Source organism: Triticum urartu, chromosome 5 (genome assembly GCF_003073215.2).
Source record: "Triticum urartu cultivar G1812 chromosome 5, Tu2.1, whole genome shotgun sequence".
NCBI classification, from domain to species: Eukaryota; Viridiplantae; Streptophyta; class Magnoliopsida; order Poales; family Poaceae; genus Triticum; species Triticum urartu.
The window spans coordinates 28,730,079-28,746,045 of NC_053026.1; the positions used below are offsets into that span (position 1 = coordinate 28,730,079).

General features: G+C 44.2%; 1 protein-coding gene across 1 annotated transcript; it reads left to right on the top strand.

Moving 5' to 3' along the window:
• The first annotated feature begins 10,964 nt into the window (after positions 1-10,964).
• Positions 10,965-15,538, top strand: LOC125506688. The gene is made up of 5 exons (XM_048671443.1): positions 10,965-11,262; positions 11,508-11,617; positions 14,728-14,950; positions 15,120-15,306; positions 15,405-15,538. Exons 2-5 carry the CDS (start codon positions 11,523-11,525, stop codon positions 15,536-15,538), a joined length of 639 nt encoding a protein of 212 aa, XP_048527400.1. The 5' UTR covers positions 10,965-11,262; positions 11,508-11,522.
• Positions 15,539-15,967: the final 429 nt, after the last annotated feature.

A 15,967-nucleotide genomic window follows, 5' to 3' on the forward strand; every position in this document is an offset into this window, starting at 1 on the left:
AGGCTTTGAAATTTTTCAAGATCTATAAAGCTAAAGTGGAAAACCAACTTGATCGGAAAATCAAGAGGCTTAGGTCCGACCGTGGTGGAGAGTATTTTTCCAATGAGTTTGATGTTTTTTGTGCAGAACCTGGTATAATCCATGAGAGGACGCCTCCCTACTCACCTCAGTCAAATGGGGTGGCCGAAAGAAAGAACCGTACTCTAACTGATTTGGTTAACGCCATGTTAGACACATCGGGTCTCTCCAAGGCATGGTGGGGGGAGGCGATATTGACAGCATGTCATGTCCTGAACCGAGTCCCCACAAAGAACAAAGATATAACTCCATTTGAGGAATGGGAGAAGAAAAGGTTAAAACTCTCTTATCTGCGAACATGGGGTTGTTTGGCGAAAGTCAATGCTCCAATTTCAAAGAAGCGGGAGCTTGGACCAAAGACTGTGGATTGTGTTTTCCTGGGATATGCCTTTCATAGCATTGGCTATAGATTCTTGGTTGTAAAATCTGAGGTACCTGACATGCATGTCGGTATGATCATGGAGTCGAATGATGCGACTTTCTTTGAAGATATCTTTCCCATGAAGGATATGGCTACCTCATCTAACCAGGAGATGCCTAGTTCATCGAATCAGGAACCAGTTACAATTACCAAACCTGCCATTTCGATAGAACACTTTGAAAGTCCTGTGGAGGAGAACAATGAAGTTCCTACTAGGAGCAAGAGACAGAGGATTGCAAAGTCCTTTGGTTATGATTTTCTTGTGTATCTCATAGATGACACTCCTAGTTCTATTTCAGAGGCCTATGCATCTAAAGATGCTGACTACTGGAAGGAAGCGGTTCGTAGCGAGATGGATTCCATCTTAGTGAATGAAACTTGGGAGATAACTGATCGTCCTTATGGGTGCAAACCTATAGGATGCAAATGGGTATTCAAGAAGAAGCTTAGGCTTGATGGTACTATTGAAAAGTACAAGGCTCGGCTCGTGGCAAAGGGTTATACCCAAAATGAAGGTGAAGACTTCTTTGATACTTACTCACCTGTGGCTCGACTGACCACTATTCGAGTTCTACTTTCACTAGCTGCCTCACATGGTCTTCTCGTTCATCAAATGGATGTTAAGACTGCTTTCCTAAATGGAGAGTTGGACGAGGAAATTTATATGGAACAACCAGATGGGTTTGTACTAGATGGTCAGGAAGGAAAAGTGTGCAAGTTGCTGAAGTCTTTGTATGGACTCAAGCAAGCACCCAAATAGTGGCATGAGAAGTTTGAAAGAACTTTAACAGCTGCAGGCTTTGTTGTAAACGAAGCCGACAAATGTGTGTACTATCGCCATGTGGGGGCGAGGGAGTTATCCTTTGCTTGTATGTTGATGACATACTAATTTTCGGAACAAATCTGACTGTTATTAAGGAGGTCAAGGATTTCCTATCTCGTTGTTTTGAGATGAAGGATTTAGGAGTGGCTGATGTCATTCTAAACATTAAGTTGTTGAGAGACGATGATGGTGGAATTACATTGCTTCAATCTCACTATGTGGAAAAGATCTTGAGTCGCTTTGGCTACAGTGACAGCAAGCCCTCTCCAACACCATATGATGCTAGTGTGTTGCTTCGAAAGAATCGAAGAATTGCTAGAGACCAATTGAAGTATTCTCAGATTATTGGCTCACTTATGTATTTAGCCAGTGCTACAAGACCTGACATCTCTTTTGCTGTTAGCAAACTGAGTCGGTTTGTTTCAAAACCAGGAGATGTGCATTGGAAAGCTCTAGAGAGAGTTTTGCGTTATTTGAAAGGCACTGCAAATTATGGAATTCACTACACCAGGCACCCAAAGGTGCTTGAAGGGTATAGTGACTCAAACTGGATCTCAGATGCTGATGAGATAAAGGCCACGAGCGGTTATGTATTCACTCATGGAGGTGGCGTTATTTCTTGGAAGTCTTGCAAGCAGACCATCTTAACGAGGTCAACAATGGAAGCAGAACTCACAGCACTAGATACAGCTACGGTGGAAGTAGATTGGATTCGTCGGCTCTTGAATGACTTGCCGGTTGTTGAGAAACCTGTACCGGGTGTCCTTATGAACTGCGACAATCAAATTGTGATCACGAAAGTGAGCAGCTCAAAGGATAACATGAAGTCATCAAGACACGTTCAGAGAAGGTTAAAGTCTGTCAGGAAAATGAAAAACTCCAGAGTTATTGCATTGAATTATATCCAAACGTCTAAAAATCTAGCAGATCCTTTACTAAGGGTCTATCACGTAATGTGATAGATAATGCATCGAGGGAGATGGGTATGAGACCCACAATATGAGTTGTTCACAGTGGTAACCTATTCTTTGTGATCGGAGATCCCGTGAATTAGATGTGGAAGACAAGCTGTTGGTCAACTGAGAGGAGAGTATCCTTACTATTCACAATAACACTCCATGAAGATGCAATACTCTCCTAATCTGCATGGCAGGTTGATATATATCTTAATGTGTTCTAAGTGGCTCATTAAAGCAGAGATGTTATCCTGCAGAACATCTTTTGAAGAACACACCTATATGAGTCTGATTGTCAAACGTCGCAATCTATGAGAGTAGGGTTCTCTCTAGTAAACTCATGAAAGGTCACGGAGTATGACGTATAAGCTCCACCCGCGGGGAAGACCCACGGTAACCACGTATCGGTCAAGGCTTTATGTGAAGCTAGATTCGTAGAAAACTTGCAGTTCAAGGCCCAGTCCACTATTCAAGTTGCTTACTAGTGTAGCATAGAGTTCTAGGTGGAAGTTCAACTTAACAGTCTCCACTGCAGTACCGGTATATAAAACAGTGTTTTGGAACCAAAGGCAATTTCTGTGTGCCTCTGGGATCTGGTGGGGGATTGCTGGAATTTTGTCTATTTTGGGCCTAGCCCAATAGCAGTTTCAGAAATTCCTAATAAATCCTAGAGGCCCACTTAGCCCATTTGTGCAAGGCAAGGGATACTACTAAAGTTTAGTCCCACATTGCTAGTTGAGTGGGAGTTGGACCTCCTTATAAGGGAGGTTCTTTCCCCACTTGTATGAGCATGAGAACAAGAGGGATATCCACGCGCGCTCCTCCTCCGCCGCCCGCCTCGCCACGCCACGCCTCGCCTTGCCAGAGAGACACACCAGAACCTCTTCCTCCTCTCGCCACAAGTTCCTGAGCACTGCGCTGCTGCTACGATCTTCCCCATCCCAGCTTGCGGCGTGCACCGCAGGTCGGGACAGTAGGCCTCCGAAACCACACCTTTTTGAGTCCTGTACGGGAGAAGGGTGATAAGGTTTTTGGGGAGCGCTCAGCGCGACTACTGGCTGCTTCATCACGGACGATCCGGTCGCCGACGACTTCTTTCCCGACGTCCACGATCTCCTCGACGACATGGCAGGCGAGGACATCGACCCCAAGTCCAGCACTTCCACTGTTGTTGTCCCGTACGTGTTCTTGCTCTTTCTGTTAGATTTCATGACACAGTTCTTTGCTCTACTTTCCGTCCTACATGTGTTAGGTTCTACTTCATATATGCAACTTCATCTAGTGTCTCTTCTAGATGTGTTTAGTTCAAGTTCATATATGCAGATGCTCTTTACCTTCTCTCTGTCCAAACGCATGACTTGTTTTATCTCTACTATATTAGTCATGCTTTATCTAGTATTTCTGTTAATAAAATCATTCAGTAAATTGCTCATATTTCCAACACCAACAACATCTGAATTGTTGCTTTTAGAGCAAAGCTAATTGCTTCAGAGGATGTAGTCTCTTCCTGACAAAGTAAAGAATGGCTTGGGTTTGTTGTTCACATCTAGGATTTAGACATGACTTGTTATCAACATCTACGAATTAGACAAAGTAGTGCAAAGAGAGAAAATTAAGCTCACTCAAGATAATGGCTTGGAAACTTGCGTTGTTGGGAAGCAGATGATGTTTCCCACTTTTATGCCTTGGCGGTGACATGTCATTGATGGTCATCGCCTTCTTTCTTCTTTTCACATGCTTTTCCAGTAGATGACAAGGGACGAGATGAACCATGCAGACCTTTGGAGCTCCATCTCCTATTGTTGACAAAGGAATAAATAAGTAGATGAATGAGTTGTAAAAAAACACATAATTGATGATTAGTCTCGTAGTGAAAAGACACAAATGTAACTCAAACTTAATGTTTGATTTGCTATCCAAACAAAAACGAATAAGAATAAAACCAAATGGTTCAGCGGAAATTTTGACCTCACTCGAGATAATACCTCGAAACCATCCTTTTCTTCTTTTGACGGGCCTTTGGAGAAGATGACAAGAGACAAAGTTGAGGTCGTTGAATATACACTACAATGTAACTCAAAATTGAGGTCATTGAAAATGACCGTGCAGCTAACTAAAATTAGCTAGCTAGCTAGCCTTTTGCTGCCATGTACACCGTGCATGTGCATGTATGTGTCTTGAGGTCCACTCACATTTGCTGCCATGTACTACATATGCAAGGAAACTATGCATTGCCAAGATGGTTTCCTCCCCTCCCCTCTCTCTGCATCACATGCGTTGCGCAGGCTTGCATGCAAGCTAGCTGCGTTTGGTTTCCTCCCCTCTCTCTAAATCACATGCGCTTTGCATGCAGCTAGCTGCGTAAGAAGGGCAGCGCGTCCCATCCGATCGACCAGTCATTGTATTAGCTAGTGTTTCCTTTTATCGATCCCTGAAATCTTTATTTCTCTTCTTAATTTCGTCTTTCCTAAAACTAGTTGTAAATCGGTTGCCTTTTACTGCCATATACGCAAGTGGTGTGTGTGTGAGGGGGAGAGAGAGAGAGAGAGCGCTTCAATCTACTCGCATTCATGTGCATCAAATCAAAATGAAAGTAAGCATTGTCAAAGTTGGCTCCGCGAGCAACTTCCCCGTAGTTTCCCTTGCTCATCCTCAACAGCCACTTAGCTCATGAGTGGAGCTACCTCAACACAAAAACACACAGACACAGCCAATTTTAGCACCGCTAGCTTAATGCCAGCACCCATGCCCACTCACTCTCCTATAGCCACGGATTGGATGTACTCACCTTGACATTTCGCATCTGACCATGGGCAGCGTGCCATTGCTGATTTGCCGGGTTCGTGACTGCATGCAGGCCAGCATGTGCACCGACAGCAACAACACTTTTTCTACATATATCTTCAGTCATAAATGTGAGGTTGGGCTCCAAAGCTTACTAAAAGTGTTCAACGTGTATTTTAGAAATATTCTTCGTATATTGAAAATGTTAAACAAATTATAAAAGTGTTCAATTTGTATTCAAAAAAATTTCAGTGTGTATTTATTAAATAAAAGGACGTAAAATACAAAAAGGAATATAAAAATAAGATAGAAAATGACAACAAAGGTGACTGATGGGCGATGGAAAATTAACCGCTCGAAAAGAGTCATTTTCCTTTCGCATGTGCATAAAAGAAAAACAAGAAAAAAAAGGAATACAAAAAATTTGTCGTTATATAAAAATATTCTTGCAATTTTTAAAAGTATTCACATGTTTAATAGTACACAAATAAATTGTTTCTTGAAAATGAACAGTGGGTATTGTCAAAAAACCGATGAACATTTTTCTAACACATGAAGAATAGTTTCTGTTAGAATAAATTCGAGGCATACCGTAGATCATCCAAGGACCAAGCAATCACATGAGCACGGCACCGAGATTTGTTAACGAGGTTCACCAATATGGCTACATCCCCGGGGCATGACTACGGGCGCTTCTTTCCGTGACACCGTCACAATACCGCACACCGACCACCTGGGCGCCGGCACACGCTGTCGGCTCCCCCTTGCGCGCCTGTGCTATTATGTTGGCATAGGTTATAACGTGTGTCTATCCCCGCTATATATGAGAGACCTAAGATACAAGTGTCCTACTAGGACACGACTCCATATCATATCTAAACACAATACAACTACAAGTCCAACTGTAACCTACCTCGTACACAATATTCGGCACAACTCTAACAAACTCCACCTTGGCGAATATTCTCCACCACCTTGAATTCGTCAATGCGTCAAACTTCCATATACATTGGACTTGAGTTTATCCCATGAGTACCGCTGCTACTTCAAAGACTCCATGTGACTCCACCTGTAACTTGTAGTCCCTTCTTTTCTTGAGCACAGTCAACACTCGAGCAAAATTAAGTTCCTTATTACTCTTGTTTGTGCTCCCAACTTTCAGAGTATCAGTCAAACGCCATCACACACTGATCACTGACCTGCGTGAAAGTGAACAACTCACATATTGGATGTCACACATAAGAGTTACCTGAACTCAACATCACTGCTCCTTTCTTGACCGCCTGTCTGAAACTTGAAGGAATTTCACCATTGCTTGTAGTCACCCCGAGTCAAATTCGCAGTTGTCTCACCACATGTATGACCACCAGAGCCCTGGCCCGTCTCCATGTCCCGTGCATACCGCACGCCTCGCCGCTATTATCGCGTCGAGCCTCCGCTGTCCCGGTCGAGTCTCAAGGGTCGCGAACCCACACCACTCAACCCCCACTGCAGAGTTCCACCGATCATCGCCGACCGATGACGAGTTTCATGCTTCCATCAGACCACTGGGCTCCAGTCCAAATTGCATGTCACTCGCTTTTCCTCCTAGCTGAATAGGCTTCGATTCCCTGAATCCTTACACCGTAGCCCCTCAATCCAGCTCCACCTTCAACATGACTCCATGGTAGATGATCAATCCACCATCGCGCCCCGTCGACTTCAATCTCTCATGTGCACTGCCTTGAATCAACCCCGCGTCATAGCCTTGTCAAAGCCACACAAGCCCTCGGGGCCTGCGCCACGTGCTTCCATGCCCAGAAGTCAGTCACCATCAGCATCACGCGCCTATGTCGTCATCGCCGATCCCACCACCGTCTTCTGTACCAACGACTCATGTGGATCCGTCAGACTGTCTAGGCCGACCCAGCCGAACTCGTTCGACTGTATGACACGCTTTAAGGCTCCCAAATCATCTTCGGCGAATTTCTATCCATCACATGATAATTCCATCTTAGCTGGCTTGGCTTCCCGCAACACCTTCAAGCATCCGTGTTGTACCAACAACTTTTCACCCTTGTCTGCCATAATCCAAAGCTTCCAGTTCTATCGAACTTCTCCATCTCAAACCTAATACCCATTGACGCCAGAGTTCTTTGTACGGCTGACACTGCGAAAAAAAATAACCGGGCAGTTCTTCCCGTGATCCCCAAGTACACGAACGACACCTGCGCATACTACTAGCGATTAACTAGCTGGTCTTCACGTGACGTAGCTCCTTTGACACTAATTTCAATGCTGGCTGCTGCCTTGCTTTGCCTCAAGCCCTACGCAAGTAGTGCTCCCTGATGGATATTCTATTCTGCCGATTTGATCTGCCTCGCCTCCGTCCGCGTGAACGAGGACTTGGTCCTCTTTTAGTCCAAAACAAATCTCACTTTCTGCTGATTGCATCGAGATAATCGCCAACCCTGCCCAAGCAGCGTACAGTACGCCGCTGCCTCAGGCCTCCGTTTCTGTGAGGGTCGTCGTCACCGGCGCATGGAGCGGTCGCCATGGGGCATAGGTGGCGATGGCGTCGGCGTCAGGTGCAGCGGAGAACGGGCGAGATGATCGCGGTGTTCTGTTTCCTTAGATGGAAAATATCGATCTGATTGATACTGTATCGTACGAATACTGCAGTACCTAGGTCTGTTGTACGTATCAACTAATTAGGAAATTAGGCTCGCTTTAAGATGTGTGCCATCGATGACGTGTCAAAATCTGAAGAGGGGCCCCAGGAGGGAGACTATGAGGCCCCGTCCCATAGGATTTTCTTACCATGGTACGGTCCAGCAGCCGCTGGAGGCGAGCCAGCGGCGCCCAACACGAGCGCGCGTACGTGCTGTCGCTCGGCTAATACGTGCGGCCGCGGCTGCTGGACCGTACCATCGCCCAACTGCGTCGCCGCGCACGGTCGGTACTGCTGCTGCCTGCAAAATTTTCAATCTCGCCGAGTCCGTCTTCGGATCCAAATTCAACGCACCTCACGCGACCGCGTTGCCACGCTGGCTTTTCCGATCTCGCCCAGCGACTGATTTTTCCACGATATCTCACCTCTAGATCAAACGCTGTGAATACTATTTATGCATGAGTGCCTTTTTTACTACATAGTGAATATTTTTAAATACCTACACTATCAACATTATACAGGATGATGATTTTTGGCAATAACTATGATTTTTTATACACAATTAATATTTTCTAAATGGTTTTGAATATTATTTTTAAAATAATCAATTTTGCAATGATGCATTATAATTTCACTTTCCGTGGTTGCTATTTCACAATTGAGAACCTACATTTCACTTTTCACTGGGTTGTTTCACAAAAAAACATCTACTTCAATTACACATTTTCCAAAAAAAAACGTGTTTCACTTGGTATGCAACCAAACTAAGACTTGACATGGATTACAACTAAAAACACATATATCGACAAAAATAATGCTCTTATGCATATGCTATCATTAATTAATAAAACATAATTTTCTATTTTAATCGTAATGCAAATATTTGTTGTGCATCACAGAGGAGGAATGGCAACAAATGCGTAAAGAGATACCTGCAACTAGATATATCTTTTATTATGTATAAATTGGAAACACCTTAAATACACTTCAAAAATCATCACATCTCTATATTTTTGCACAGCATCACTTATCATGTTGTTTTTCATGTGGCATCATGCAAGATTTGAAGAGATTTACCGATGTCTCGAGAGTGTGTATGAGAGGTAAAAAAATTCTTCCGTCACAACGCACGAATATGTTTGCTAGTAATAATAAAGGGGCTACTATTGCTTCTTGCGGTACATCACGAAAATTGCCCTTCAAATTGCAAAATATTATCCACCAATGCCACCTATAAGTGATAGAAAACTGCCTAGATGGGTTGTGTCTCCGGACCAGATTGAAAGCACGTGTGCCCGGCTCGTGTCCGGCCTGGCACGTCGTGCGGCTAAATGGGCCATGCCTGGCCTGTAGCACGCCTCAGGTCATGCCTGGGCCTCGAGGTGCAGCCCATGTAGCTGCCACAACATGACCCGTTTATTTCTTTTTGATATTTATAGCCAAAAATCGGCACAAAAACAAAAATAAGCCAAAAAATAGCCCAACCGACCCAAAAAACACGTGGCCCAATAGGACTAAACGTGCTGCAGCCTCGCATGCCATCGTGTTTAACACATGTGTCATGCTTGGGCCTAAGGGCGAGTCACGCATGCCAACACGACACAAACCACTTATAAATGTGCCTAGGTGGGTCGTGTAATGCCTGCCACGCAAAGGTGGCCAAATGGATCGGTCCTGGCATGCCGACCTGATAGCCCGCGTGCCCGGCCCATGGTGAGCTTGAACCGACACGTTTATAATTGGGCCAGGCCGGCATGTGGCCCTCCTAGGGCCATGCTCGGGCACGAGTGTGGGCAATGGCATGACTTGTTTATTTTTGCTCAGATTTTTTCTATATTAGCCTCCAAAACAGCTCAAAAAGGTCAAAAAATAACACAAATTTAGGCGGGATGGTGGGCTGGCACATTTCCTTGTTCTGTGGTGCCTTGGCCAAGGAGCACATCACGATTGCCCCCTATGTCTCCCTTTAAGAGAGCGCGGGGGGGGGGGGGGGGGGGGGGGGGGGGGGGGGGGGGGGGGGGGGGGCAGATGGGCCGGCCCAGGCATGCGGGGGGGCAATGGCCTGTTTTTTTTTGTTTCTGTTCTCATTTTTGCTTTATTTTTGTACTTTTATTTATACTTTAAAATATTTAACGTACACACACACAACACTCTTTAAAAAACATTTGAAAAATGTTGAATAACTATTAAAAAATGTTGAACGAGTATTTGAAAAATGTTGAACATGTATTCTAAAAATATTGAATAATTATTAAAAGGGTTAAAAATATTTATAAAATGTTGAATAAGTGTTCGGACAATGTTGAATATGCATACAAAAAATATTTATCACTTATTAAAAAATATTTTTGACATATATGAAAATTTAGAGTGAAAAAAACAAACATAAAAATAAAAAATAAAACCAAAAATGAAGAAGAAGAAAGAAAGCCACACAAAGAATGGAGAAGAAAAAAGAAAGAAAAATCTAAAGAAAGACAACAAACAAAGAAAAAAAACAATGAAAAAATAGTAAAAATGGAGAAAAAGAACAGATATGGAAATAGAATAGAGAATAAGCAGTGAAAAAGGGGCTTGTTTCACATTAAGAATAGTCGCCCTATTTATCTCTATCCCTATACTACATGAAAAGAACGCAAGGTTCTCATACCACCTTTCTTCCCATCACCCATTCGTCCAACCTTTCATGTATACGATAATCAATCACCTTAATTTATTTACCTTCTGAACCAATTGCACTTTAATTTACTTACCAAACTTTTAATCAAAATATAAGATAATTCACGGTTAGAATTTGATGAGCATTTATTTACACAAGTTAACATACTAGAATATTTATATTCCGCTGCAACACACGCGCATTGTTCTAGTACTACTTAAAAAGAGTGTAAGGTTTTTCATTTCACCTTTCTTTCCACCATTCCTTCGGGCAGAATTTGATGAATATTTATTTACATAATCGCATTATTATTGATGGGTAATCACAAACTAACGTATTAGAGTGTTTATATCCCGTTGCAATGCACGGGCATTGTTGTAGTACATCAAAAAGACAACTATAGCACAATGGCTAGCCGCATATTCCTCCTGTGCTCGCTTAAGGCGACAAAAAGTCGCTGTGACGATTGCCGGCCCAGCATGGCTCGTGTATTATTAGGCGTGACTGGGTGGGCTGTGTCGTACCTGGCCCGTTTAGGCCTGCCTGCCGGCCCACTTGTCGGTTTGGCCAGTGGCCACGTATTGCTTCCCCAATCCCCCCCACCCGAGGGCTCTCGATCGTCTCTCATGCCCTCCCTCCATGGCGCAACCCTAGCCGTACCTGGACCACGGCGCCGCCTCTCATCGTCTGGGCCAACTTCTTTCCGTCTATACGCAGCCGCCGTCGACCAGGATCTCGCCGCCACCTCATCCAGGCCCGCTTCCAGGAATTCGCCGCCAACTCGAAGACCCCAGCGACGGTACATCAAGGTCAAGCCGCCACCTGCTTCCAGTAATTCGCCGCTGCGTCCAATACCTCGCGGCCGCTTTCTCCAATCCCACCGCTTCGAAGGTAGCCGACCTCCCCCTTCACCATTTTTGTTAGCCACACCAAGGGGTAGTCATACTTTCCGTGACAATCTTTTCACAAATTGGAGCCGTAGCTAGTAATTTGTCATGTTACTCAAACAAACTCTTTTTTAGACCCATATACAGAGGTGAAGTGGAGTTGAGGGGTGGAGTGAAGTTCGACGTGGGGCCGAGCTGCCTCCAAAGTCCCCTAACGGCCGGCAATTTCACCACCCACTCTTGTTGCAGGTTTGATCAGCAGAGATGTCATTAACCCGGAGCTCATCTTCAGCCTCGAGTGGAACTGCTTCTCCTCCCAGTGAACGGATTTCAGTTTCTGGTGAAGAACATATCAACAGGTGTGTAGACATCTTATTTATTGCATTTGCACGTGTGCGCTCAATTCGATGTGGTCGTTTTATATTTGGTTCCATCTCCCTACCACTTGCACACGAGCTAGGTCATATAGGTAACTAGAAGCATGCATATTGTACGGGATTCTTAGTGCAATGTTTGGTTGGCAGCCACATTTTGCCACAACTAAGGTTAGGCGGGTGGGGTGACGCAGTTGTGGCATGGCTAAGCTGTGGCACAAACAAGGTTCTTTGGTTGTCTCCACAGCTTAGTTGAGTTGTGGCAAATTGGGTGAGGCCACCCGTTTCGATGATTGCATCTAACTTCTTATGAAGTGATGAAATGGGCAGCATCCGCGGCTCTCAGAAACCAACCATGGTGCTCAAGATTTTTCTTGGATCTGGATGGGGATTTTGAGTGGAGCGAGTAGGGGTCTTGGAAACAAAATAGAAGGGGGATTTGGAGTGGCCTAATATAGAAAGAAAAGATTTGAACACGGGAGGGGTTTTCAGATTTGGAGAAGAGAGCAATCTGGGGAGAGGAAGATCTGTGAGGAGATAAATAGTTGAGAAGATGAAAGCGAGATTGGAGGAGAATGGGAGGAGGGGAAAAGGTACGAGAGAGTTCATGCTTTCTTTTTGCCCAGAGTGGTGAGGTACCCCTGTATGCGCTATTATTTCCCTCCCGTGGGCCGTCAGAGGAACCCTGTTTTTGGACGAATCCGGCGCCACAAAATGGGCGAAAAAGTGCGGCAAAGTAGTAGCGAGTGTGGCGAGATTTTTGTTGCACGTTAAGCTAAGGTAGGGAAACGAACACCAGCCTGAAGGAGTATGACATGCCTAACTTAAGGTATGGCAAGTCATGGCTCCCGACCAAACATGCCCTTAAGAAGACTGACTTGCCATTTAAAAAATACCAGGTTAATTGGGCATACCTTGTGATCTCTATTACCAAGCTTGTCAATTAGTTTCCAGAGTTGAGTTTGTTAAGAGTTTTTCTTCCTTAAGCTAGAGTTGGAGTTTGTTAGGTATGGTGTGATCCAACTCGTGGATCAATAAATTTGTCCATGGACTAGCGTGTAAGACCTAGGGGGTGTTTGGTTTAGAAATGGTAATGTAAATAGATTGCGGTGGCATTAACGGTGTAATTGGACCATTCTCCATTTTGTTTTGCTCCATCCAGTAACAGTATCTGGTTGCAAGACAGGGTTTGGTTGTTTGTAGTAATCTGGATAAATCAGAAATCAAGAACATATCAATACCACCAGCAACCCAATTAAGAACCAATCAGCTTAAGAAATAAAATTCAGCAAGAATTGAAGGGAAGGCCATGGCGCGGCAAAGAAATCTGGACAGAGGAGGGCGGCATAGAGATCCGAAGAAGGTGCTCCAAAGGCGGTGAAGGGGATCGGCCGACGATGCTGCTTTTCGCGGGTGCCACTGCTGGTCATGCAGAGCACGTTGGGCGGGATGGACGGCTGCAACCATGGCTGGCGGGGCTGGGGGCAGGGTTGGGTGGTCGCTGTACTGGGCGGAGGGATCTGAGGCGGCAGATATTGGGGGAGGAAGAAGACAGAGTTCCATGAGGGATGACAAGGCGGTAACGCGAATCGTTACCGGTGGGTCGTGGGCGGAATGGGCCTTGTGCTGCCCTGTTATTTGTTTCCAGGGTAATCAATTATGGGCCAAGGAAACCAAACATGTTTAACGGTATTAGATTGCGCTGTAATCTGATAATGGACAAAAAAACGCGAACAAAACACCTCCCTAGTGGCAACGACGGATAATAATAAAACTGAAAAGGAGGCCTCTCCTCACGGCTGTGCTCTCAGGAGCTTGGTCTGTGACAGTTAGTGTGTTAAACGATCTAATTGCTTCAACAAATAGGCATTCAGCCTTCGACAATGATATCTGTTGCAACAGACTGTTTGCACAGTTCTCTCAGTCGTTATCCATGCCAAAATACCCGACCAGGTGGCCTATGCATTTTATTGTTTTGCTGTTAAAAAACTTATTGCTCCCCCATTTCACACTATAAGTGCATGCACACTATGCATACCAAGGAGGCAAGGATACACTAAGTCTAACAGAGAGTTAATGTCGACAAAACATGATTTTTGGCTTCAGTTCACCCCCCCTTTTTTTTTATGATTTTCGATGCAGATCAGTGGTTGAGACGAAAACTCACCCCTTGGTTGCAAAGTGCATAAACAGTCTAATTCACATGGACTTCACTTGTCATCAACAGCTCAACTACGTGCAGGAGCATTCTGATTCACGTGCGATACGAGTTAGTTTATATGCAAATTGGGATATATTGATATATACAGATATATTGATGTATACCTATTCAGTCACAATCTCTTATTAAAATAGGGGTATAGATTAGGAAATCTTGCAATAATTACACACTTGATTTCTTTGGAGCATGAAGAATGTGCTCATTTCAGCGGTACCAAGGACTCATAGGACCGAACTGAGCAAGTTGCAACACCACGAGGGGGTGTCCAAGCTAGAAAATTTCTGGTACTGACAGCCCACCTGGTACCAAGACCACCACCAACATTCTGATTATGACATAGCAAAAGTAAAACTATATTTTCTTCAAGTTCTGCATTGAGCCTTCGCTAGCAAATTGAGGGACAAAGACATAACTTAATTGTCGGTCCGATCTGATACTTAGAGGAGGAAGTACAAACTGGAAGGGAAGGACTTGGTACTGGAGTGATGTGGCACTCTTGCTAATGGACGAGGTAGCTCACGTTGTTCATGCTCTTGTCAAACCACCCATCCCTTGGCAATGGACCAAATGAGTGTTTTCAAATTTTTATTTTCGAATCTCATGCATATTTGACATAGCATAGCATATCGTCGTGTTTGCCAGTATAACAACCACTTTGCCAACGAGACGCTCTTCTCATTGCAATATTCCTTCAATGAATAATCTGTAGCTATGAATATTGTATATGTGCTCACATGTACATGTGGTTTTTTCCTCCATGAACAACTTGTTTAGACAAGATATTCATCTAATCGCCTTGTCATCTAATTCTTTGAGATAACTTTATGCTAAGTCATTAGTGATTATGCTTTAATGTGTTCATTTTGGTATGTAGGGATGGATTTGCTGGGTTGGAGAGCTGGGAGGACCCCACTCCTAGGCCATCACCCTTTACTCTCAAGGAGTTTGGTGATGCCTGGGTTGCTGCTGCAAAGCGCCAGCTCATTCGCAGGGTCAAGACACCGCCCCGTGAGGAGCTGCTAAGGCGCAGACAAGAGCATGATCAGAAGAGCTTGATGATAGCGTTGAGCGTCTATGCCAATCAACACAATAAGCAAGTATGCGATCATCATACTCAAATATTTCACCTTGCTTTTAGACTAGTTTGTTAGTTAATTGTTTACTTGGAAGAGCTAAAATTCCATGATTTGATTTTGCAGACTAGAAATGCAATAAAATATATATCTCGTCAGGCTAGTTAATTTACATGTGTCATTTGTATTTCAGCATGCTGACCTCGAAGCAATAGAAGTGAAGGACGAAACCCAATTGACGAGGGGGGGAAGGATACGTTGCACTTCACTTTCTGTGAAGATGCGAGGTGGCCCATCTATTTTGTTCTTTTCGAGGCATCCAGATTGTAGAGAGGAGGAGGATGTGTATCTTTGCGCCCCTGGAAAGCTAATGACTCGGGGTAACTATCCTTTTAGCTTTATGCTTTTCAGATGATAGTTTTCTGCAGATATTTTTGTTATGCATCTCTACTCTAATACACTTTCCCTGTTTTATAAGGTTTCTGCTATGGATGCAAGGACCGTGCAAAAGAGCTAATGCATCCCACTAGCGGTGGCTACTTGGGTGGGCACAAGGATGTTGTTTTCCCCTTCATTTACGAAAGTGATGAAGAAAGCGGGGACGAGGCCTGATTTCGTTTGGTTTGGATTAGTTTCTTGTGTTGGCCGCAATGTGATGTGCTAGTTGCTAGTGGTTGCGAATGACAAAAATGGTGTGGTGGATTATGACAAGGTCTCGTTAAGTACTGGCATCTCGTTTGCACAAGGATGTGAACTTGTTAGTACTGGCATCAGAATTTTAGCCTACCCATCAGCCCTATTAACTGGGATATTTGTTCTCTAATGGCTGTAACTTTTTCTAATGTAATATATATCCGTATACTTAGACAACCACTCCTAATTTGTGCTGCAGGAGTTTGTCCTGAATTCAGTCAGTCGAGTTGATCTCACCGAATTGATGAGCTAACTGTGGCATGGAATCTTCTGTGCATCAAACCGTAATAATACCAACAAAAAGTATTTGAATTACCACTTGGGTTTCATTGTCCATATAAAGATTAT

Excerpts from the sequence above, each read along its gene's own strand:
- LOC125506688 (XM_048671443.1), top strand. The coding sequence starts at position 11,523 with ATGTCATTAACCCGGAGCTCATCTTCAGCCTCGAGTGGAACTGCTTCT. Across the intron at positions 11,618-14,727 it reads GGTGAAGAACATATCAACAG|GGATGGATTTGCTGGGTTGG; the intron begins GTGTGTAGACAT and ends TTTGGTATGTAG. Across the intron at positions 15,307-15,404 it reads TGGAAAGCTAATGACTCGGG|GTTTCTGCTATGGATGCAAG; the intron begins GTAACTATCCTT and ends CTGTTTTATAAG.